The sequence below is a fragment of the Heteronotia binoei genome, chromosome 1 (assembly GCF_032191835.1).
Source record: "Heteronotia binoei isolate CCM8104 ecotype False Entrance Well chromosome 1, APGP_CSIRO_Hbin_v1, whole genome shotgun sequence".
Classification (NCBI taxonomy): Eukaryota; Metazoa; Chordata; class Lepidosauria; order Squamata; family Gekkonidae; genus Heteronotia; species Heteronotia binoei.
Window position 1 is genome coordinate 86,417,510 of NC_083223.1, and position 26,393 is coordinate 86,443,902.

Here is a 26,393-nt window from a genome sequence, read left to right on the forward strand (position 1 = left end):
ATTGTAGGAGGAAACAAAATGTAAATAGGAATAGGTTTAAACTCATCCATTGTGGTTATATCTTTAAAGCTGTAGCACTTGGGGTTATTGAAAGTTGAGGGGAATTGAAAGGAGAGAGAGGATATTCTATTAAACTTAGAGCTCTGAAAGCTAGTTAAAGGGTTGTCTTTTCAAGTTATTGTGGAAATATTGTAATATCATAATATCACAGGATCACCTTACTATCACAGAAACAAAATGGGAGGAAAAGTAAATGGCTGGTAAATACAGCATGGTGTTTAGTTTTTCCTCCTGGAAGCAATGGTCAAATCAAATTAAATACTATGCTTTCTGTCTAAAGGTCTGGGAGAAAAAACAGGTCCCCCCCCCTCAAAAAAAATAATCATAGTAGGCTTCACAGTAGATAATCTTTTCTGACAGATTTTAAACTTTCCTAGATATTGGATAACGAGGTTTCTTGAAAGAAATACAATGAAGGAACAAAATGCTATTTTCAATTTCAGTTTCTGACTATTAAGACTAGGCTATTGGGTAGCTTATTTACATTTCCCTGAAACTTGCAATCTAAAAATAGTGTATGCTGGGGAAAATCATTCTTTGGCTAGCACATTCACTTTCCCTACAGACACAAGTTAAAGGAAACACAATTAATTTCATTTCCTCCTCAGACATCACTCAGTAGGGAATGTTTAAAATGACTTAAAAGTATTTTAGAGATGTGAAGAGACTCACTGCAACTAAAAGGGGATTGTCTTAGTAAGTCTCTCACCTTCTGATGAAGCTTTATTTCAGTAGTATAACATTTGCAATTGCTTTATTATTAGAAAAAACATCTCAGAACATAAAGAACTTATTTCCATTATTTTCTGTTGATAATGTAGAGCACCCTGTTGGGTTTTCCTAAGGGTGGGAAGGTTTCGATCCATATTTTAATTAAATTAATTAAGTCTTTTAGTATCTAAACTTAGGAAACATGAATAAACAAACTGATCTTACTTTCTGAGGGTAGAAAAGACCAAAAAGAAACCTTCACTTGACTTTGACCAAATCACTGGGGGATGTTATTTAAATGAAAAAAAAAAAAAGCTTATGAACCACCAGAAATAAACTTTTATGACCAAGTCCTTATGCTGTTTCATATACTATGGAATAGTAGGACCCAAATGCTAAGTGTCTAAATCTGAATTTCCATTTGGTCTTCTTGAGAATTTCTTTTAACATGTCTGTTGTTCAATTATAAAATTATATTATTAACCAATCAAGTTCTAAAATCAAGTAGATTACATTAAATTATTCAGTTATTTTATCACAGTAATGAATACATGTCTGCATTAATGCATCAAAAGGATACACACAGTGCTGGAAAAGCAGCTCCTGAAAGTTATGAATCCCAACACAGTGGCATCTGAAACAGTATGGTGGACTCTAGTTGCACATTAAAACTGAAGAAGCTCTTCTGCACATGCAGAAATGCTTTAGGTGCACACACTGATTTCTTTATATCTTGCCCAAAGTATGAATTAGTGTGTGATAATTTTAGAGTTCACAACATTTCATGGTTTTTATATTAGGTATCCACCAATCTTCCAGGAAGATCAATTTATTGAGAAAATAAACAAGATGTTTGGAACAGAGCCACATAGGTGGCCAGGATGTTGATTGTCCATGAAATATGAGGCAGGAACCAATTTCAGTGAACACATTGTTTCTGGATATGTAGTGTACTCTGAACAGATAATCTGCACCACAAGTGTTGTTGAATAACTGCTGTTAATCAGTCAAAGAATGAGTTAACCACATTAACAATGCTGATTTTAATTAATTTAAGATGAAATGCTTGTGAATGGGATTTTTCTTGAGTCCTGTTGAAAAGTTCTAATCAGATTACTGCAAATAGAAAAAATTAAAAAAGTTACATGTTTAGAGCTTCTACCAGGTATTAAAGCATCAATATCCAAAATATTTATGCTTCCTTCCCCCAAAGAAAGGTTGTAGTTCTTCATTCAGTTACATAGACTGATCCTCTATATTAAGAACTATTCTGCAAAACCGGCAATCATTCTAATGCAGCAAGTGATCTATATTAGAAGCAGGTTGTGACAGTGTTCTTTGGGATTTGATTCCAGACCACTAAGGGGGTTAAGTGGAGCTGGGAAAGCCTAAGAACCACAAAGGTGCTCTTTTACCACTGATTAAGAACATAACCATTTCCCCCTCCATATGCGACCAATTCTGTCAGAGTGGTGCAGTTGATTTCATTGCAAAGAACAGCAGTAGTGAAAACCTGCTGCCACCTGCAACAGAGCCTGATTCAAGTGGAGGTGGTGCAATCCCAGAATGTTAAAATTTGCTGTAGTTGTTCCATAAAATTCACTGGCCACCACCCAACATTCATTTGCTTTAACTAAAGACACTGAAGTTGTGTATGTCTAACTTTATGCTACAAGTGGTGTCTCATGATACTTGCATGGAGGGAATCTTACTGCCCCTAGCTGCTGAGCCCATTGTGGCTCTGCACACAACTGGGCCTCACTGCGGCAGCTGTAGTGTCTAAAGCTGAAGTGGCTCAGAATGAAGGTAAGTGTGTGCATAGACAATGTGGTTTTATTTTGGAGGTATAAATCCTACACACACACATCTGTATATATGTTTTCAGATTTTTCTGCAAGTCTCTTGAGTGTGCAGAACTATCTGTTTTCTGTCAATGTGAACCTGATCTGTGGATTTAGGTATCTGCACACCAGCCTACATTCAACTATTAGAATATAAGATGTATCCTATGACATATGAAAGGAGCCCTGTGGCACAGAGTGGTAAGCTGCAGTACTGCAGTCCAAACTCTGCTAATGACCTGAGTTTATCCTGGCAGAAGCTGGGTTCAGGTAGCTGGCTCAAGATTGACTCAGCTTACCATCCTTCCGAGGTCGGTAAAATGAGTACCCAGCTTGCTGGGGGGAAAGTGTAGATGGCTGGGGAAGGCAATGACAAACCATCCTGTAAAACGTCTGCTGTGAAAACGTCATGATGTGACTCCAGAGTCAGAAACAACTGATGCTTGTACAGGGGACTACCTTTACCTTTTTTAAAATGACATATGAGACCTAATGTAAGCAACTGAGAAAATGGTTAGTTGTATTACTTATAATGCAGTCCTAAGCAGAGTGATGTCTTTCTAAGCACACTGAGACCAACTGACTTAGAAGAGTGCAACTATCATTTTGGGAATATTATCTTCCTTAAATGGCCTTAAAACATCCATTTGAAGATGTGAAGATGTGAACTGTGAATTCTGTCAATTAAAAATTGGCAGATAAAAACCAAGGCTCCAGTAACAATTTACATTGTTGACTAAGGTATTTTCTATACCAGTTAGTCTATGAATACTATAGTTGCTGGTGTAACTGAACTACATTTTGGATTAATAGGATTCTTTTAAACCTTCAGGTGATTATGAAGCTCTAGCTCTCATAAGAAGAGATTTGATGAACAAAGAATAAAATCAAACAGCAACTGAGCTAACTAGCTATCAATCACAGTATCGTGGGAGGGACCATTATGATACTGTGAAACACTTATTCAAAAGACTCCAAAGGAAACTGTGGATTGAGAACAGTCATACATCATACAAATGCACAGCAATAAAATCTGCGGTGTGAACAATGTTGATTTTATTCTGTGTCCTTTTGGAAGAGGTCATACTTCTTTTACAGTTTTTAACTTCACACTTGCTGTTTACACAGCATTTAAAAAAAATTATAGTTGTTCCTTTTTATGAATGTTGCTATAGTATTGTCTCTATTCTTTTACTGCCAGTCCCAATGCATTATAACTAGTCTGGAAATTCCTGGGGGAAATAACAGCAAAACACTTACAATGAAAGTAAAGTTCTTCATCTCCTTCTTGATCAGCTTTGCTATAGCCACAGTGCCTGCAAAGAAAGACCACAATATTACCAAAATCAATAATTAAAAACAGTTTTAATTCTACTATTCTTTACAGTTGTAAATGAAGAATGGATACATAAAGGAAGTTGCACTGAATTCCTTATAGGTCTTACCTCACCATTATCTCAATCTTGACACTGATAACAGAAAATCTGTCTGATGCATATGTGGAAAAGGAGAGGCATGGGAAGTAACAGTACAATTTATTTTTTTTAAAGAACCCTGTGTGTAACTGGAAAGTACACACAGAGGTGCTGCTGATTCCACCCTATGTTCACTACATCCTATATAGGGCAAACAAACAACAACTTGTTGAAGATCTTATTCATGCACCTTCACCATCACACTGAGTTATGTTGCACAGCTAACAAAACAGGTAGCATGTATAATCTTCAAAGCTGAAGTTGTCTAACATTTATTTATTGAAGAAGAAGACTGCAGATTTATACCCCTCCCTTCTCTTTGAATCAGAGTCTCAGAGCAGCTTACAGTCTCCTATATCTCTCCCCCCACACCATGGCTGAGAGGGTTCTCACAGCAGCTGCCCTTTCAAGGACAACTCCTGCGATAGCTATGGCTAACCCAAGGCCATTCCAACAGCTGCAAGTGGAGGAGTGGGGAATCAAACCTGGTTCTCCCAGATAAGAGTTCGCACACTTAACCACTACACCAAATTGGCTCTCTGTATACAGGACTCAGAGCAGTGGACAACATTTCTGATATAAATATTTAAAAGCCAGTTAAAACAATTAAAATACAAAAACATTCCAACAACACTTTACAGATGACACTTAAATTCACCAGTTGGTGTCATTACCCCCATGGGAAGGGAGGGAGAAGGAAGGAGTCAGGCTAGGTAGAAACTGTTGCTGTCCTCAACTATAAGCCTGGTGGAACATCTCTTGCACTAAGTCCCACAGGGCATGAAGTCACTTGGTAGAGTGTTCCACATGAAGACAATGTGGTGTAGTGGTAAGAATATCAGGCTAAGATCCAGGAGATCCAGGTTTGAATCCACAATTTGCTATGGATAGGTGACCATGCACTATTCACACACTCTCAGCCTAAGTGTAACATACCTCATAGGGTTGTGAGGTTAAAACGGAGGAGAGGAGAATCATATATGCTGCTTTGGCTTCTCTTTGTGGAGAAAGGGAGTATATAAATAATTAAATAAAAATAAAGCTGGAGACTGGGGTGGTGTGAAGGTTGGTGGGAAGAAAATGAAGCAAGGGAAGGGGACAGGATAGGGCTGCCAGAAGGGAAAATGAGATTCCCACTTGTGGTGCCCCCCCCCCCCCCCCACCGGTTAGGCTACTGCTCTTAACTTCTGTGATACAGTCCTCAATTGAGTCCTGGCATCTAACACCACCAAACAAGTTACAATGCAATCCTGTGCAGAGTTACTCCATTCTAAGTCCACTGAAGTCAGTGAATTTAGACTTGAGTAACTTTGCACAGGATTACAATGTTAATATACTGTCAGCACCCAACATCTTTTCTTCGTTAACTTTTTAATTTTAGTAACATCTGTCTGAAGGATTATTATGACCTTATGAAAGCTAGCAGAATATTTTGTGTAATTTTGACTGACCTTAGTTTAAAGGCATTTGCATGGATTTTCTTTCTTTATCTAGTCAGGCTAGGTAGAAACTGTTGCTGTCCTCAACTATAAGCCTGGTGGAATATCTCTTGCACTAAGTCCCACAGGGCATGAACGTCACTTGGTAGAGTGTTCCATCAGGTAAGCACCAAAATAAATACTTAAAACTTAAAAACAGTACCTTCGTCCAATGATGAAGCCGAAAACCATAAACACCAGAATGATGGTGCCTGCTACAGCTACTACAGCAATGATAATAACAGGATTCTGTTCACTGGAGACAGCAGTGGCTGCCAGCAAGGGGAAAAAAAAGAGAGAGAAACATTAATTTTGAAGTGCAATTATTAGAAGAACCAGAAATGGTTATTAACCTTTAGAAGTTGTAAAATATTTTGTAAACTAAACTACTGCTGCGATCACACACACTAAATAATGCACGTTCAAGCCACTTTCAATGCTCTTTCCGACTGGATTTTGTCAGTTCACACAGTAAAATCCAGTTGGGAAGTGCATTGAAAGTGGATTGAAAGTGCATTATTCAGTGTGTGTGATTGTAGCCCACTGGTTACAAATTATATCTTTATGAATTAGAATCAGCCTTGACTCTGACTTTTCATAGCAGAAGTTCTACATCTTTAGAACTCAACAGGTACCTAGCAATCCTAGTTAGGGTCAGTCAGTGTTGCTGGGAACCTGTTGAGTGCAAGAGCTCTCCAAACCCAAGTTCTCATTGTTTGCCAACACTCTGGCAGCCACCCCAGAGTCAGAAACGACTGTTGCTTGCACAGGGGACCTTTCCTTCCTTTCCTACATACATACACACACATATACACTCTAAAAAATTCTGAACATTATTTGTTTTCTCCTTTTTTAACACTGTTGAAAAATATAAGCCCTGCTGGTGTTATATAAAGAAGATCTGAAAACTATCCTTTGAACATCTCCAAAATCTACAATTATTTTGACTGCTAAGTTATCAGCAACCAAAGCTCTGCCCAGAAGCAATGGCATTGATGTCAGAAGAATAAGATTCCCAAACGTGAATCATATGGAGACGAGCTGGCTAAGAATACCAAAGGTGAGAAGTTTTAATAGTAACCAGTTGTTTCAAAGTGTAAAAAAGATGAATGCTTCCAGACAAAGGACTATTGTGTATTATTTAAAAATACATTTTTGAACAAATGAAAAAACTCCATTTTGTTCAGGTTTCCAATGAAAGCAAATGACCTTTCTTGCTGTTTAATTGGCTGCAGGCATATTCTCAGGGTGTTTTCACACACAATGCTTACAGCAGTTTTTGCATTTCCCAGGTCTGCAATTCAAATGCAAAACCTTTACTGACTAGAATATACACTGTATTCTGAAACTGGGGATCTGGGTCATTGTAACTACTCTGTATTAACCATGTTCACAATTCAAAACAAATATCATGGAGAAGTTTCATTTGTTTCAAGTGAAAAATATCCCAAGTACCTTCCCAGTACTAGCAAAACAAAGACTATGAAGGTTCTTATTCTACCCTTACACCCAGGGATTTTCTTAACTTTCTTTCAATTTGGCAATGGTTATTATAATATCTAACAAGAAGGGACCAACAACAAAACACTGCATATTGTGTTCAAGTCTATTTTCAGTTGTACTTGGATGTTTTGTGGTTTTTTTGAAACCCCCAATGCTGCTTTCCTCTACACTTTGCAGGTTTAGAAGCCATCTGGAGAGTTTTAAAAGGGCAACTATGCCAGGAAAGAGGCTGGGTTGAGAAGGAGCCTTCTCTCCCATTCCCAAGCTCTGTGGACCCCTAGCTCAGTGTCTTTTTAAAACTTTCTTCTTGTCAGGCTTGCTAGCCTCGTGGGGACTGGAGATCTCCCGCTACTACAACTGATGTCCAGGTGACAGAGATCGGTTCACCTGGAGAAAATGGCTGCTTTTGAAGTTGGACTCATGGCGTTATACCCCCCAAACCCTACCCTCTTCTGGCTGCACCTCCAAAATCTCATGGCATTTCCTAACCCAGAGCTAGTGGCAACCCTAAACTGCATTAATTACAAGGAGAGGGAGAAGAAGTGCAGGAAGAATCCTCCATGCACCTCGCATCTCTGTTTTTGGCAGTTAAAAGCTGGCAAGAGAGTTTTAAAGCCTTGTGAATGGGAGATTTGACTCCTTTTCACCCCAGGCTCTGTAGCTGCAGACTCAGCTGCCCTTTTAAAACTTCTCTGCCAGATTCTACCCAGCTAGACTGCAGTCCCCCAAGTGCAATACAATCATGCAAGAAAGCAAAACATTCTAAGATTAGAGATCACTGGCCATCTGGTGGGGTTCTTTCCTGATGGGGCCAGCAGTGGATGGGAGAGAGCAGAATCAGCCAATGGCACACCAGAGACAAAGTGCGATTCAGTCCTGCATAGCCAACACCCTACCAATGAAAATTAACTAAAGTAGAGGTGTCAAACTCATTTGTTATGAGGGCTGGATCTGACATAAATGAGACCTTGTTGGGCTGGACCATATGTGTACCTATTTAAGATTAGGTAGCAAAGATATAAATGTTATAAAGGACACAGACAAACACAATTAAAGGTTTTTTAAAAAACTTTAAATAAAACATTCTTAAAACATCATCACTTGGTCTTAAAAGTGCTTTCTTTGTATCTCTCCCATGGGATACAGGGAACTGGCAAATTAAGCTCTGGCTCTTTCCTTCCTTCCCCAAGGGGCCAGGAGGGGGAGGAACCTCAGCCAATCGAAGGAAGAGAGGCTTGGCTCAGTAGCTCTGCTGTGCGATTGAAAGAGCCTGGCAAAACAAGCTCTCCCTCCCTCTTCCTCCCCAAGGGATGAGCCTCAGCTAACGGAGAAAACAGAGACTTTGCTCTGTAGCTCCTGTGCCATTGAGCAAGCATGGCAAAGCAAGCTGTTATGCAGAAGGAAGCAAGAAAGAGGGAGAAGGAAGCAGATGACAGCCAATCACTTGAGGGCCTGATTTGGCCCCCGGGATGCATGTTTGACACCCCTGATCTAAAGGATACACAGTATGAAGGAGAGAAAAGGAGAATTTTGTGATCCTCAAACAGCAGCTGGCTACCAATTGAGTACTGGATCCATTTCAAGGTGTTGGTACTGATCCTTATAGTCCTATGCGGCCTGGAACCAACATACCTAAGGGACTGCCTCTGCCTATATGTGCCCCAGAGATTCTTGAGCTCAGTGGACCATCATTTACTAGTTGTCCCCAGCCAAAAGGACATCTGCTTAGCCTCAACCAGGGCCAGGGCTTTCTCTGCCCTGCCCCTGGCCTGGCAGAACATGCTCCCATCTGAGATCATGGCCCTAAAAGACCTATTACAATTTTGCAGGGCCTGTAAAATGGAGCTGTTCTGACAGGCTATCGGTTGAGGCAGCAGGCACACAATTATTTGGCCTCCCTTGCTGAAGTTTTCTAACTGCATGTTGCCCACATTAATAAGATCTTGCTTCTTGATTCATGGCCTTGTTGCTCCCAGCCATTTGAGATTGTTGAGCCTTATTATTGTTGTGACCTGCCCTGAGCCCACTTGTGGGAAGGGTGAGATATATTATTATTATTATTATTTTAACTGACAACATACAGTTCTAGCCTAGCTGTGGGGGACTAGAGTTGGGCTCCGACTCCCAACCCTGGACGGTGCATCTCTTGCACCAGTTCAGAAGGTGAGGAGTCTGGGAGTGATAACAATAATAATAATATTTAATTTGTATCCCACCCACCAAAGCAGGCTGAGGGCGGCTCACAACACAGGTACTTCAACAATTAAAACAATACACACACACACACACACACACACACATATATATATATATATATAAATCAAACATATATAAAATTAATCATCATTGTAATTGTAATTGTAATTGTGGAGAAACGCCATTTTAGTCAGTGGTGGTGCTTCATTTGGCAGGGGTCAGTAAATCCCTCAGCAGGCTTTATAGCCTTCCCCTCACTCCCCCCCTCCCTTGCAGAGCCAAACCAACAACACTAGGGGGAAAATCTCCTAGAGAGGCAGGAAGTGCTTTTGTTCTTGGCATGTGTGTTAGCAGGAAGAGAAGGGCAGTTGGAAGCCAGCGCTCGAGCGAGCATGTGGTGAGCAATGGAGGCTCCTGCCTGGGAGGCCCCCAGGCAGGCAGGCAGACTAAGTAAGTAATTCACAAGACAGGGCAAGTTTAGATCAGGGCCAGCAGGACGCGTTTATAACACATTTTGTTTGTCAGGCTGTTTGCTGTGCTGTGCTGTGCTGTGCTAATTTGGTAAATGCAACTGTTTTTGTTTTGTTTGTTTTCCTTTTCCTATCTTTTTCTCTTTTTAAATAAATATATTTTTACTGTTTAAATGCTGGCAGTCAATCTCTGTACCACCTAGACCCCCAGACCGCTTTAGACCACGCTGTGTTGAGAAGGGGGCCCCGGGGAAGGGGGAAGGCATGCAGTTGGATGAGGTGCCAATCCTCCAGGGGTGCCCCAAAGAAGTGCTGAGGTCTCTGTGAAACCCAAGTGCAGGGTGGCAGAGGACCTTGAGGCCTGGCCTCACAGCTGGAGAGGGGGATTGGGAGTCCTGTTCCTCTCAATCTGAACCCCGGGACTGAGCAGGTGGTGGCAGCGAGCCCAAGGGGCAGGAGGAGAAATAGCTCCCTCCAGGAGTTGGCGACTCCATAGGGAGCTGACGGGACCGGGTCTGAAGGCAGAATCGGGCCGGTTCCGTCACAGTAATCATCATTGTAAGCCGCCCTGAGCCCACCTCGGTGGGGTAGGGCGGGATATAAATCGAATAAAATAAATAAATAATAAAAAAAACATTCTAAGATTAGATTAATATTAAAAATCTTGATGTAATACATCATTCAGTTTTTCCGTGGTGATGGTATTATTCAACAATATGCTGTAAGATCATTAAGTAAAGGCCAGCTGAAAAAGAGCAGTCTTGCAGGCCCTGCAGAACTGAGCAAGGCCTGAACCTCTTCTGGCAATTGGTTCCACCAGTAGGGGGCTGAGATCGATGAGGCCCTTTCACTAGTAACTTTCAGTTTGGCCTCCTTCGGCCCAGGGATTGTTAATAGATTTTGAGAACCAGATCGCGGTACCCTCTGGGGAATGATATTGGATGCCTCACTTGCCATGGAGGCAGTTGCTCGATCTGCCTTTCACCATCTTCGGCAGGCCAGGCAGCTGGTGCCCTACCTATCCCCATAGGATTTAGCTACTGTGATCCATGCAACGGTCACTTCCAGGTTGGATTACTGTAACTCGCTCTACGCAGGCTTACCCTTGTGGCTGATCTGGAAACTCCAGCTAGTGCAGAATGCGGCAGCATGGCTGTTAACTGCATTGCCTTTAAGGGCAAGCATTCAGCCAGTGCTGCACCAACTGTACTGGCTACCTACTGAGTACCAGATCCACTTCAAGGTTTTGGTACTGACAATTAAAGCCTTACGCGGTCTGGGACCAAATATCTGAGGGACCGCCTTTCCCCATATACGCCCCAGAAGTCGTTGCGATTGGCTACGCAACACCTCCTGACCAGCCCTGGTCCAAAGGACGTCCGACTTGCCTCAACCAGGGCCAGGGCCTTTTCAGCCCTGGCCCCTGCCTGGTGGAATCAGCTCCCTGTGGAGATCCGTGCCCTTCCAGAATTACTGCCATTTCATAGGGCCTGCAAGTCGGAGCTGTTCCGCCGGGCCTATGGTTGAGGCAGTGGGCGTCCTATTATTCCATCATTTGGCCTCCCTTGTGGTAACATCATGCTTATTGGTGCAACTGATTATTTATATGCTGTGCCCTGTTCACCAGTGGTGCATTTTATTTATTGTTTTTATTGTTAATTTTAAATTGGTGTTTTAACTTTGATATATAGGTTTTTATTGCTATTTTTATATGTTGTGATCTACTTTGAGCCCGTTTACGGGAAAAGATGGAATATAAGCCTATTAAATAAAATTAATTTTAAAAAATAGCCTAGGCATTATTAATATAGAAGGTTTAGTTGAAAGTTCAATCTAATCCTTACTGTCAGTTCAATGAAAGTACAGGAGAAGTAAAATCTACATTTTGGCTTGGAGATTTAGAGGGGAGAGACAATCTTTTAGTAATAATTATCCTGTCGTGGTGGCAAATCTGACCATCCTGATGCGTTGGGGCTCAGTCAGACTGTGAGGTATTAGCCTTTGGCCCATCAAACTATCAATCAAGAGTACTTGTGTGCCATTGGTTGTCTGCTCCTCTGTTCTGCCTGAGTGGCTGTGGCTAGTTAGCAAAGATGATTCTGTCAGTAAAACACAAGCAACTTTAGTTCTGGAAGTTACTGTTGGAAACACACTATTGGCCCATCACACTTAGGGGTCCCCATCTCTGGCCTCCCAATGGCTGACTCCCCTGCCCTTGCCTACAGCAGATCCAGGAATGTTGAACACACTGCCAAAAGCAGTCTTATCTTAGAGATAGCCACATCTCCAACTTTTCTCTGTGTCCTTTCTTTCATTCAGCCACAGAAAGGACTGCAGAGCTACTGTGGCCTCACGAAAGGCCACACAAGGGAGGTCAGGCCCCACTGGGAATGTTTCCTTAGAGCCCATGGCTGCCCCTGGGAAGTGCAAGTCAGAGGCTGATGCTAGGCAATCCAGGTTGCTTTTATCAGGAAAGGAAGAGGCCTCAGGGGATATAATGTCATAGAGTCCACCCTCCAAATCAGATGGGGAGAGAGATCTGTTGTCTGGAGTGCAGATGGCAGAGATCAGCTCCCCTTCAGGTGAGGGGGGGGGAGGGAATGCCTTCACTTGGATGGGTGAGAAGACAGCAAGGGTGGGGGCAGCACTCGCCCAGAGGGCTTTAGTAATACCTTTCCAGGTTGGTGGGAAATTCTTGGAGATTTTGTGGTGTAGTTTGAGGAGGGCATAAGAGTTAGGACTTCAGAGTGGGATCTGCCAGACCCAGGTTCTGGCTGTGGAAGCTGACTGGCTGATTTCAAACTAGTCACAGACTTCCAGCCTAACCTGCCTCAAAGGGTTGTTGTTCAGATCAAAGGGGTAGAGGAGAATGATGTAAGCTGCTTTAGTTCCCCCTCGCAAATGCACATTGGAGAAAGACTGTGCTTTTCCTATGTAGAGGATGCAGGGAGGGGGAAGGCGATGGAAACCTGAAGACAGAGGTGCAGATAAATGGAACGAGACAAGGTTACCAACTCCAGGTTGGGAAATTCCTGGAGATTTCAGGAATGGGGCTTGGAGAGGGTGGGTTTTGAGGAGGGATGGGACCTCAGACAGGTGCAATGCCATTTTTTCCTAGGAAACCACCATTGCCAATCTCCAGGTGAATTACAATTGCTCTCCAGATGGCACAGATCAGTTCCCTTTAAGGTGGAAGGGGGGGAAGTGAATCCCTCTACTTGGGTGGGTTGGAAGACAGCAAGAATGGGGGACAGTCGCTCAGAGCCTCCTTCTAGAGCCCGCTGTATTTCTCTTCTCAATGGGTCTTATTCCTAGTATATAAATGTGAAGTTCATAACTATAACTGCCTTTGTCACATTACCAGATTATTGTAGTCCCAGAATGTGTGTTTTTGTAAACAAAATAATACAAAACAGTCCACCATGAAGTACCAGCCCTCTGTGAGCTCATTTTCCAGTTTTCAAGTATTAGTCACCCATGATTATTGTGCAATCATTTTAAATGAAGATGTATATTGTATACATTTTACCTGTGGCTTCCTCTAGTGTGGCAACATCTAGTCTAGGGCTATAACTTCCATAGCCAGCAGCAGTGAATGCACGGATTTGGAAAACATATACTGTTCCTGGTTTCAGATTATTAACAGATGCAGAGGTGGACCTGGTTTTCACTGTTGAATAGGTCCTCTCCCTTTGGTCCTGAAAAGACGAAGACAAACAATTTGATATTATTTGCAAATCAGACCTCAGTTTTGCTCTCTCTTAGCCAATGACAACTGGTACTGGCAGTTCATTTCAATTTGTTATGAAGGTTGTTCTTTATTTTTGCCCACATAAGAATGTAGCACACTCTGTGGAGCATTATAACACAATTTCATTTCATTGTGGGGCTCTTAAAATGACATAAAATGTAAATGAGAAGCACATGGTGCTGCTCATAAAATCCTGGTGATAAAAACACTGCCTTTTTGCATTTGATTGTTATACAGTAGTTTCTCCTGCTGGATCATCAATTGGCTCAAATGCTGTATTCTGCTAGCTTATGAATAACCCAATAAGGTATATCTTGGCAAATCATTTTATAAGTTCCTTTTTTCTTTCAAAATAATACCTTGCAATTCTTCAATAAATCATAGTAAAAGCTAGTTTCACCTAAGCAGACAAAGCTCATTCTCTATAACACTACTATGTTTTCTGGGTGCATGATTGCAGATCTCTTCTGATTGCGGATCTCATCCATTAATTTCAGCAGAAGCAATGATTACTTGCATCCATTCCATTGTGCACGCATGTCCTTGTATTGACAAAAGTGAGGCATCTGTGAGTTACATGTGAGTTACATTGTATGTGTAGATCTGTAGCTAGTAAACTGTGCTATTTCTGGCAAGGATGGAGAAAATTTTTATTTTGTACCATCAAAACAACACTATGCTAATATTCTTTAGCAATAAATACACAGAATAAGATCCTTATTTAGTGAAATCACAAATAAGTTGAACTAGATACAGGCTAAATCCTGTTGTGGAGACTTTTTCGTACAAGACTTGTTTAAATTACTAGGATAGGTACAAGTGCACTCTGCCCCTGGACACCTCCCACTCACTTGGGGCCTACACAAAAGATTGTTTAAAGTTAACTGCCTAATAATCAGATTTTACTGATAATTCAATTAGTTAAATTACTCTAATATTTATAGATGAAAACTCAAGCAGTATGTATACTATAAGCACTAACTGGTTTAATAATATTTTCCCCACAAAATCCTGGCAAATAAGATTCAGGGAGAAAAGATAACTGATAAAAAATACTCAGACTTTATCAGACTACAATTCCCAAGTTTCTTTGGGAGAAGTAATAGCAACAGTTAAAGTCATACAAAAATGAAATAAGTGTGTTCACAAATGTTAAAGAAAAAACTTTAGGTTGAAAAAAGTAAAATTGATATTGAAATTTTAATTAGACACAAATTTTGTATTTAATCATAAACTGCTAAAAATCCATAGAAATATTATAGGAGAAAGAAAGAGAAAGAAAGAAAGAAAGAAAGAAAGAAAGAAAGAAAGAAAGAAAGAAAGAAAGAAAGAAAGAAAGAAAGAAAGAAAGAAAGAAAGAAAGAAAGAAAGAAAGAAAGAAAGAAAGAAAGAAAGAACATAGATTTGGTTTGTTGTACGTAATTACTTTTCAAGAACAGCAGAATGGAATGTGATTGTGGGAGAGGAAAAGGGGAAGAAGTAAAACTGAGTGGGAAGTAATGTATGCTACACTGGCTGTGGACATAATTTAGATGACCTCAAAGACAAACTCAGGTTTACCTAGGTTTGCAAATGGGGCCAGAAATCTCAGAGATACATGAGGGAAAATAGAACATTTACTTGTGCACAATTTTTGGGAGGGAGGCATTTTACAGATTTGGATATACTAGACACAAAAAATTCAGGATTTCAAAAAACCAAAACCCAACCTTTAATTCCAATACCAGTATGGTATTCTAATTCTGGTTTGTTTGTTTGTTTTTAAATCCCATTTTTCCCCAAGCTCCAGTATACACTATGGGATCATTATAGTCAATGGGGAATCTATCCAGGGTTATCCAGGGGTTTTGGAGAGCTGTTTTTTGAGGTACAGGAACCAAATTTTCAGTGTAGCTTCTGGTGCCTCTCCTCAAAAGTTCTTTCAAGTTTCAAAAATATTGGACCAGAGGATCCAATTATATGTGTCCCCACAGAAAGTGCTCCCATCCTCCATTGTTTCTAATAGTGCTTGTGTAGGGAAACAGGAAAAAAAACTGATGTCAAACCAGAGAGTCTCTGTAGTAGAAAATGAAGTGTGTGTGTGTGTGGGGGGGGGGTAGTTTCCAAGCCCTGCAGAACCAGTGCATGTACAGAGTGCCCAGCAGAACCTGTGCCATAGTGGCAATGCCAGTTCAACAAATCCAGGTGTGTGTGTGTGAATTGCAAGTCCAACACAGCCAGCACATGTGCAGAGTGCCCAACAGAACCAGTGCATCATGTACAGAGTGCCTAAAGGACATGCCCCCAACCTCCATTGTTTTCAGTCAAGGGGTGGGAGCATTTAAGAGAAGGGTTTTGCTGGGCAGTAGTACATTGCAATGGTACTATTGGTACTCTGTACATGCACTGGCTATGTTGGGCTTGGAACTCCCCTCTGTTTGGATTTGTTGAGCTGGCATTGCCACATTGACATTGGATCTGCTGGGCACTTTGTATATGCACTGGTTGTGCTAGGTTTGCAACTTCTCCCTACTTGGATTTGTTGAGCTGGCATTGCCACAGTGGCACAGGTTATGCTGGGTGCTCCGTGCATGCACTGGTTCAGCTTGACACTCTGTACATTCACTGGTTCTGCTGGGCACTCTGTACATGCACTGGATGTGCTAGGCTTGCAACCCTCCCCCCCTTGCTTGCATTTGTTGAGCTGGCATTGCCACAGTGGCACTGGTTCTGCAAAAATGCCCCCCCCCCCCTTTCAGCTTCTTCTGCAGACTCTCTTTGTTGGAGCTTAGTTCTTGTTATGTGAGTGAGTATATGTGTGTTTGGCCGTTTTTTCCCCTCCATTGGAAATAATTGAGGATGTCACCTTCTTTGGGGGCCCATAGAATTGGATCCCCTGGCCCAAACTTTTTGAAACTTGGAACAGTCTTTTGAATAGAGGCGATAGAAACTATAACAGTCCTCACAGGCCATAATGGAGCTGAGGTCATTTAAAGGTGCTGTGGTCCCTTTAAATGCATTTCTGAAGCTTCACCTTCACCCAGAATGGCATTTAAAGGGAATGTACCTATCCTGTTTTCTTGGATAAACCCCTTTTTTTTGGGGGGGGGGGGTTATCCCAGATTGACTGTGTTTGATAGTCAAAAATTTCTACATCTGGCTGAAAGAATAGCTTATATTTTCTGGTTATTTTTTCAGCTGGATAGAGCCAAAAGCACACCCCTAATACAGAATGTTACATCAGTGCAAAGCTGTAAACCTCAGCCTTATGGCAGGTCCCGCAGGAATGTCGCTCCAGCCTTTTAGGCAGATAGCGAGAATAAATATGTATAAAACAGCCTGGCAATTAAAATGAGAGTCAGCATTCAAATAGGAAGGTCTGTTTAAAAATAACACGTCAGTCCTTGGAGGTAAATCAATCAAATATCCTATTCTGGCTTAGCAAAACAGTGCTGTGAGTATAGAACAGTCAAATATAACTGAGAAACTTAAACGTAGAAAGCTATCTAGGTCATCAGACACAACTCATCCTGGTAATTCTGCCAAGAAAAGAATGTGTCATTACTAAATAAGAAAGATACATAGGAAAACATATATGAATGTTGTTCCAATGCAGGGGTCATTTTGTAGAAAAATAGGTGGTGGAGCTCATCCAGGGATTGTTATGCAGCTGCACCTACTATTCAATGGACAAGGGAAGGAGGAGGGGAAACCCTCAGAAAGGTTCAGGAGCTGAGCTCCTGCTGAATCTGAGGCCTGTTCCAATGTATTTTTTTGTCCCACAAAGTGGAACTAGTGAAGGGGGAGGGAGATTTTGAAGGGAAAATCTGTGAAGACAGCAATATTGTCTCCTGCTTAAAAGTTTTGTTCTGCATAAGAATCCACATTCAGATGTAAAGTTTTTTTTCTCCACTGATTTTAAGGGAGATATCAATTTACAACATTTAAATAAATCCTAAATCTCTGGATGGAACAGCCAGGTGTTCACAATTCTGAGTGTTGTAATTAGGGTTGTCGCCAATTGAAAAACTGAGTAGATTAATCACCTGTATTCAAATGGATTAATCAATTACATATAATTTACATATTGTCTAACCCCTTTCAGATTGTGAACTAAATATGAAGTAAATAACATTGTAACAAACAAAAAAGATAAATAAAATACATTTGCCTATAACACATAAATAATGGAAAATAATAACTTCAAAAAACAAATGTGTCTGTAATTTTCATTTCCACTAATTAAATCTGACCTCACTAATTAAAACTGAACCTAGCAATTAATCAACTATTGTGGATTTATCTACCAATTAAATTTTGTAATCCCAGTTATTAATTTTTGTGTAATTTCTCATGGATAGGCCTTTAAAAATGTTTAATATATACATAATAGCAATAGAAGAGGTAACATAAGAGGAAATGGCTATGTTTCCTGCATGCTGAATCCAATCTGCATATGGCATTTCCCACAACTCAGAAAAAGGACATGTTAGGAAGACGGCATAGTTGAATGTTTCAGAGTACTGCTTACTTTCTCATAATACTTGATTTCATATTCTGTGATGACTCCATTGGGATGCTCCGGTTCCTGCCAAGAAAGCTCCACACTCCTTTGCAGCACTTTCTCTTTCATTACACCGCTAACTTGCGACGGAGCTGTTTAGAGAAGATGTGTCAATAAACAATGAGAAAATGCGCTGGATTCCTCCCATCAAGTGTCACTACTGATCAGTCCCATGCTGTGCCACCGTCATTAAGGTAAGAGAAAGCACCTTTCCATAGTTCACAATTCAAAAGCTAATGAATATTCAAGCAGGGTCTTATTACTGCTCATAAACTATAACAGAAATCTAAATTAAAGTGCAAACAGCAAAAGACAGCATTGTTCAAGTTACTGCAAAATGGCAATTGATGGGATCAGAATGATAATTAAGCAAATGAATTCTAATTAAGCCAGGAAAATATGCTTTCAGATTAATCTCCTGTGGTAGCCAGTAGACCAAATATTTATTACACATGTTTCTGGAGTATTTTCAGGAAAAATGAAGGAATAAGGACTTAAAATGAGGTCGTATTTCAGATAAATAGCATGGCAATTGCAGCTGCATTTCAAACTCATCATGTCCTTCCAATAACACACTACGCTAAAATAACAGAAACCAGGTACCACTGCAAACCTTCATGCTTGCTTAAATGCTGATTTTCTAAAACTTGAGAAAAGTATGCCTAGCAGCATATCAGTAGATCTTTGTTCATAACAAGCATAATGGGCAATATTACGGCAGTCTGCAGTGCTTTCAATATTTCTGTGTAGTCCACTGTAATCTCTGAAACTTCAGGCATACTTTGGAATAGAACTTGATCCAGGGGCACACTGACCATTTAACTTACAGAGGAATTTCCTGGTGGGTCACTCCTCTAGAGATCTGATGGTATTCAAGAGCAAGTGGAGCCAAGCCCTAGCAACTTTGTGTTCAGTCCAGACCCCTTGTCAGTCATGGCAGTTGGTACCAGTTTACCAACTGTCTCCTCCTGCACTGCTTCTAGTGTGGGGGATGATGTAGTGGATGAGCTAATGCAGACTGGCAGCCCCACTGAACTGAGTGGCCATGCAGTTTTGGCTAGAAGCTTGCCTTGCTCCAGAGCTGTTTTCATTTCCCCAGTCCATTTCTGATAAGATCTACTATTCCAATTCCCCAGTGACGTGTTGCAATATACCAATATGCAATTCACAGCTGATTCCCCCCCCCCCCCACCTTTCCTGGCAGAATAAAATCTGTATGGCCTGAGAATGGGAGATGTTATATCACTGCCAGTGTTATAACCTATTTACAATACTTTTGATACCCAGATATTTCATAGTCATTTCAAATGATGGAATAGTGCTTGACAAAAAACAAAGTTAATTGAAAATGAAATGCCAGGCAAAAAAGAATTGCATAGCTTTTTTTTAACAAACTAGTTTTCTACACGAAGGAAAGTTACCAAGTAAATCCCCTCCCCCACTTTGTAGAACAATCTCCCCATTCCATAATATAATCTTGTTTAGGAACATTAATGCCTGCTTAATTGATCTATCTTTTCCTGAGGAAGAAACTAACATCTACATTTTCATTCTGCGGATATGACCGCTTCCAACAGTGGAAGTTAGTGACCTAGAATCTAGTATGAAAATGCAAAGTATGGTGACATCACAACATGTATTCTGCACTATATATTACCAGTAACAAAGGAGGATGTGATGAAGACTGCCATTTTTGATGCCAGCTGTTTGTTTCTTGGAATGTTTAGTTCCACTCTGAGTCTTCAGGAGAGTATAGCATCCCTTGTGACTCCCTTGGAATTTCAGATTTATGGCTCTGTACACACTTGCACACAATGTCTAGAGATTCAACATTATTCCTTAAATTGTGAATATGTTGGCCATTGTGTACATCGTGTGGTAATTAGGAACTCCACCCCTCTAAATATTTTAGTATCTTCCTGATTCTCCTGCTTACCTTCAAAAAGCTAAAGTTTGTTTCAACTCATATTTTCATCTTTACCTCCTTCTCATTTTAAAATGTTGCTTCTATTTTGTGTGTGTTATTTTATTGCATTGTTTATTTCAACAGGATTCAAGCAGTGGGGACCCATATGATTATATCTATGATGATGAATCAGAGGAACCAAGTCTGCTGAGATCTGCATATGGCAGTAACATACACTTTATCTGAAATTAGAAAATGCAGGAAAATTTTCACTAGGATTTGGCTCCAATAGTAGATGCCTAGTGAAAATAGGATAAAAATAGCATCCCAATAAGGGAGAAATAAAGTCCAATATGATTCCCAAAGCTTGGTCCTCCACTATTGAAATAATCGGACAGACATCCCTTCCTTCCACTTGAATCCCCCCTCCCACTTTGGAACTTCTTCAACTACTTTTAGTACTTCTGGACCACAAAATATATGAGATGTTATGTTCTATCTCACTCTTCCTTTTTCCCAAGGACTTCAGTGCTGCTCAGAGATAACCTGCATCTTCTGCCTTTCCACCTCACTCTCTTTCTCTAGGGACACAGTACACTCATAACAACACTGAGGGTAAGTATTCAACTGCATTTTCCTTCTGTTAATTTTATGTCCAAATAAGATTAAAAATTAAGTACTGTCTTCTTCACTGTCTGCCATTCCAAACCCCTCCGATGTTCAAACTTGCTTCAAAAGCAGAAATAAGGATCCCCTGACATCTAGGAATGTCTGCACATGTACTCTGACAAGTTCTGGTAATGCTGGTTCGCAGCTGTAAACAGTACTAGACTAAAAACACAATGGGTAGTCAAGGGACCTTTATATTTACATGTTCATCATTCAAGATGAAATCATTGGTCTAAAGGATATGCTACTCAAGTTTTTCTTTTTTCCTGAAAAAAAGCAAATATTCAGGAAAAAGGCACATATTTATAATCTGCCCTGATTTTTCTATATCCAGTATTCTGCATACTGCTACGACAAGAAGCCAAAATCCCTAAGGAAATTCCCACTTGGCTGGTTTCTCCATTTAACAAATGGAATAATTTAATCCATTTGGCAAAAGGAAGTTTGGAGGATTACACTTGTCCTTGGATATGACTGCCAAACAACATGAGAAAAACTTCACACTTCCTCCATGGATTAGAATAGTTTAAACAGACATTTGCCAGGCTGCTTCATTCAGGATCAAAACATAATTCATACCTTCAGCCCACAACTGTTTCCCTGAAATATATGCATAAAAACAGGAATTAAAGTGCCCTCACCACATTCTGTTTGCTTTATATATATGATATTGAAATTTCAGCAGGTAACTTTAACATGTTTATTGGTAAGCATATCCCACTGAAATCAGTAAGATTTCCAAGAAGGCATACTTAGGCTTGGGTTGAGATACAGACTACTCCAAGTAACTGGAAGTATCTGTAAGGGGGAGGTCATTCCTATACCAAATGATTTTAATTGGAGATGCTGGATGCTTTCTTTTTTCATGAAACATCTCCCTTTTACCAATTAACCACTCCGATATGAAGCTACCCAACCATGATGTTATTTTCAGAAGCAAGCTTCAGGTGCTCCCACCATCTGAGTCTAGACAGGTGGCAACTCAAGAAACAGTCTTAACTTCAGAAGTGGTAGCTTTCTGAGCCACAGCTGAGACACCTAAGGACAGGGTGAGTACAGGATCAGGACGGGAGGCAGATGTGGGTGTTTGGATTTGATTTTCTGATTCCTCTGTGAGCTGTCTCTGTGTTGGCTTAAAGTGCTGGTCTGAACCCAGCCTCTATGATGTTATTTCTGGCTGCATAACAGAAAGCAATGTCACCACATTGTGGGATGCTCTAGCACCTTCCCCGAAGCTCTGTGCTCTATGGGGAAATGCCGGAGTGCCCAGTAATGTCATTTCTGGTTACAGCCACAGCTGATCTTGTAGCATCATTGGGCAATTTCCTTCTCCCCTGCCTATTCTTTCCTACTGGTCCACTGAGTGCTGGCAGGGAATAGGGGTGTTTGGCTGTGGAATGTGGGCAAATGGCATTCTTTGGAAAGAGGTTTTGTGTATCTTTAATAATGAGGATTTTGGTGAATATTTTTGTCTCATTTTAATGTTGTATTGGTGGGAAAAGCTGTATCCATTAAATATTTCCTATCAAAGTAAGGACCTCTTACAGAGTGAATCCATCTTGAGTCTAATGCTCATGAACTTTTGAAAATGCAGCCCTTAGTATGCAAAAATATTTGATTATTTAAGCATCTTAGACATACAGAAAAGAAATTCTGCTGGGCTTCACTGATAAAGGTTTTAAGATGTATAGCTTTTAAACTTGTCATCTTTTTATGTCACGTCGCAGACAGAATTAAAACTGAACTATCAAAATGAATGGCAAAAATGTTAAGCTGCTGGGAAAATAAACCAGACAGGTGCAAAAATGTTCACAATCAATTTAATTAACTATGGTGCCAAAAAATAGTAGAGCTGAAGAATTTGAACTTGTCTTTTCATTTTTTTTTTTTAAATTTCACATTATCCAATATTAATTTTAGCCTGTATATTCAATGGAGAGAAAACAAAATAAAAGATACAAGTGCAAAATGGAGGTGAAAATCCTGTAACACTTCTCATTAGAAAATATAAAATTTATAAAGGGCAGAGACTGATGTCATATGAAATGTTTCCGTTTCATTTAACCCAAGTCCCAAATGCACCAAAACAACAAAAGACATAAAATTGCATGAATGGGAAGCAGTAGATTCCAATATAACATAAAGCGTATGGAGCTGTTTCTGGTGTTAAAGAAGCTTAATACAAGTTTTCATATAAAATATCAGCAAAAGTGAGTTACTCAGCCATTTTCTCCCACAAAGTTCTGTTCTGTGTATCAATATATCAGAGCTATACACAGCACTATCAGTCATCAAGGAATATGCTTGGATGTATATTTTGGTACAGTGTCTTAAGGGGGAAAAATATGAAGGCAGGCACCAAAATGTCCATTAAATGTAAACTGAAGGGAAAAGCTTATACATCACTGGCAATTTTTACTTTCAAAAGGAAAGAGATGCATTGCAAGAATGAAGTCTGAAAATATGTATTAATAGGATCATCTATGTAAGATTTCTTCTTTCCTCTTAACACTGTCAGTCAGTGTAGATCTACTCATTCTGTCATAAAGCATTGCATTTATGCCCTTAGGGAATAGCACTGCATAAGTTTTGCCATCTGTTATGAATTGGGCAGTTCAGGGCATAGCTATCAAGTGCCCCTTACTAGGAGCAGCCAAACTTTAGGTCCATTAAAGAAAATATCTCCTATTGGCTCTGGAAACTGTCCTCTGCCCACCAAGTATTTCTGGAATGCTGAAGGAATTCTCATTGGCTTGCCCCTCGTTTTTTGAGCTCACCATGCCACATTTTACAGTTGGTAGGATAGAAGAACACAAACTTAATGCAGGCTGGGTTTAAGGTTCTATTTCCAGAGGGAGGGGGAAACCAACGAAAATCTGTGTTTTGGGGGGACTATGTTTAAACTTGTTTCACATTAAGCTATGTTTTAGGTACACAAAGTAGACTTTTGACAATATAGTTATAATATACAGGATATATTGTGCTTATATGCTCGGTAATTTATATTGGAGGTTGTTAAAATGTTTCTCCATATATCTATTCTGTATTGTCAATATAGTTAATCAATAATATCTTTGAAAACTAAAAAAAAACCCCTATGTTTTAGGGTCTGCATCTGTGTGTGTCAAGTGATGTAATGTCACTTCCAACTCAATGGCAACATTATGAATTAATGTACTATTTATTTTATTTTATTTCTATATTTATTTAAAAACTCAAATGTCTAAAAAAAAGAGAGAGATAAAGCTAGTCTGACATGACTTGTTCTTGAGAAACCCACGCTGGCTCTAAGTAATCACAGCTGTCCTTTTTTAGTAATCACAGCTATCAAACAGTCAAGGACTGTCTGATGATTTGTTCTAAAACATCAAGCTGACAGGTTGGAAGTTACCCGGATCCTCCTTTTTCCCTTTCTTGAAGATGGGGACAAAATTTGCCCACCTCCAATCTTCTGGTTCCACTCCTATTCTCCAAGAATTCTCAAAAATAATAGCCAGAGGCTTGGAAATTACATCCAGAAGCTCTTTTAGTACCCTTGGATGCAGTTCATCTGGCCCTGAGAACTTGGTTTCATTTAAAGAAACCAGGGCCAAGGTCAGACGCACATAAACTGATGAGATGGGCATGGATGAAAGCCAGATGCATGTCGGATTTTATGCGGTTGTCCAAACATCAGCATCTGGCAATGGTCGTTGGCTCATTCATGTCCCGAACTGCCACGACTGAGACGCAGACTTTTTTGATAGTGCATTAAATCCGGAATAAGAATGCTTCCGACAACTCCCGTGCGTACTTTCTATGTTTGAACGCTCCATTGTAGCCGATTCGTTGCAAGTACATATCTGCTTCTGTGCAAGAGCCCACTCAAAATGATATCATTGCTCTAGCAATTGTTGACTCAGCCTTCCAACCTTCCGAGGTCGGTAAAATATGTACCCAGCTTGCTGGGGGGGAAAGTGTAATGACCGGGGAAGGCAATGGCAAACCACCTCATAAAAGGTCTGCCGTGAAAGCTTTGTGAAAGCAGCGTCACCCCAGAGTCGAAAACAACTGGTGCTTGCACAGGGGACCTTTCCTAAATGGGGAGGGGGGGAGGCAGATCGCCCACCTTTGCTGTCTCCCTGCCAGGAGAGGAGGATGACCCACCTTTGCCGTCTCCCCGCCAGGCGGAGAGACAGCAAAGAGAGTTGCCATGCCCCCCCCATTTAAACACCACGGCGGGGCGTTTAAATGGGGGGGAGGAAGATCCCCCACCTTTGCTGTCTCCCTGCCAGGTGGAGAGACAGCAAAGAGAGTTGCTGTGCTCCCCCCACAATTTAAACACCATGGCGAGGTGTTTAAATGGGGGGGAGGAAGATGACCCACCTTTGCTGTCTCCCCGCCAGGCAGAGAGACAGCAAAGAGAACTCCTGGGCTTCCCCTTCCTTTCTGGGTGTTTAAATTGGGGGGGGGGGGGGCAGATCGCCCACCTTTTCTGGTACCTTTAAAAAAAGCCAAGCACGATATCCCATGGTACTGCACTTGTGCGAGTGTGGAATGCCATCTCAAAAAATGAGGTCCAGTTGAGACCTCTGATCAACCAACAATGGGACCAACGCTGCTTAGAACTGAAGGATGGAGGGATGTCTGATCAGGAAATTCGTTGTAAAAAATCGGGGTATAATAGGGACGGGTTAGGGATGGATTTAATGGTGAGTGTGACTGCGGCCTAGGTGTTTATGTACTATCCCTATGATGATCTTAGGTTGCAACTTCATACCCTCATTATATGTTCTGTTTTTGCCATGTTGAGCACTATTTTCCTCAGAAGAGAAGACTGAGGAAAAGTAGGAATTGAGCAATTCTGCCCTCTCTTCATCACCTAATACAATTTCACTTTCCTGCCCTCGTAATGGGTCTACTATGTCCTTGCTCTTTTTCTTACTCTGAACATAAGAAAAGAACCTTTTTGTTGTTTTTAGCATCTTTGGCTAGCCTAAGTTCATAGTGAGCTTTAGCTTTCCTAACTCTTTCTCTACAAGCACTGGTGATTTGTTTATATTCATCCTTGGTTATAAGGCCCTCCTTCCATTTCCTAAATGAATCTTTTTTATTTCTCGAGTCTTTAGAAAGCTGTTTATGGAGCCACCTCAGCTTCTTTAGGCTTCTCCCATTTTTTCATATCATAGGAATCATCTGTGATTGTGCTTTCAATATTTTGCTTTTAAGAAACTCCCACCCTTCTTGAACTCCCTTCTTCTTAAGTATTTGTGACCATGGGATTTTACCTGGCACAGTTCTAAGTTTGTTAAAGTTTACCTTTCTGAAGTCCAACCTATATGTCTGACTACATACAGCTTTTCCATTCCCTAAGACTGTAAATTCCAAAATGACATTGTCACTATTGCCCAGGGTGCCCACTATTTCCACCTCATCAACCAATTCTTCCTTGTTGGTAAGAATCAAGTCCAAAACAGCAGATTCCCTTGTTTCCTTCTCCACTTTCTGGAAGAGGAAGGTGTCAGCAAGACAAGTAAGGAAATTATTTGACCTTTCGTTTTTAGCAGAGTTGGACTTCCAATAGATACCCTGGTAACTGAAATCTCCCATGATCACTGTGTCCTTTTTCTTGGAGAACTTTTTAATCTGTTGTAGGAGTATCTCATCCAAGTTCTCTGCCTGGCTTGGTGGTCTATAGTAGACCCCCACCATAATATCATTGCTATTTCTTACTCCTTTTATTTTTACACAGAGACTCTCAACTGAGCTGCCATGCTCAGATTCACATATTTCCTTCACATATAATGCTAT

At 40.6% G+C, this 26,393-nt stretch overlaps 1 protein-coding gene across 4 annotated transcripts in view; it reads right to left on the reverse strand.

The window, feature by feature from the left end:
- The window catches only part of EPHA7 (EPH receptor A7), a 268,727-nt gene that overhangs the window by 29,649 nt on the left and 212,685 nt on the right, over positions 1-26,393 (reverse strand). For 3 of the 4 annotated variants that reach the window (XM_060237277.1, XM_060237267.1, XM_060237288.1), the window contains 4 exons: positions 17,996-18,120; positions 13,264-13,432; positions 5,729-5,837; positions 3,873-3,928 (listed from right to left, as the gene is read on the reverse strand). In XM_060237277.1, the coding sequence (XP_060093260.1) occupies positions 3,873-3,928; positions 5,729-5,837; positions 13,264-13,432; positions 17,996-18,120 (459 nt within the window). Of the gene's footprint in view, positions 1-1,351; positions 1,888-3,872; positions 3,929-5,728; positions 5,838-13,263; positions 13,433-17,995; positions 18,121-26,393 lie in introns of all 4 variants that reach the window. The other variant, XR_009555332.1, reaches the window with a different exon arrangement.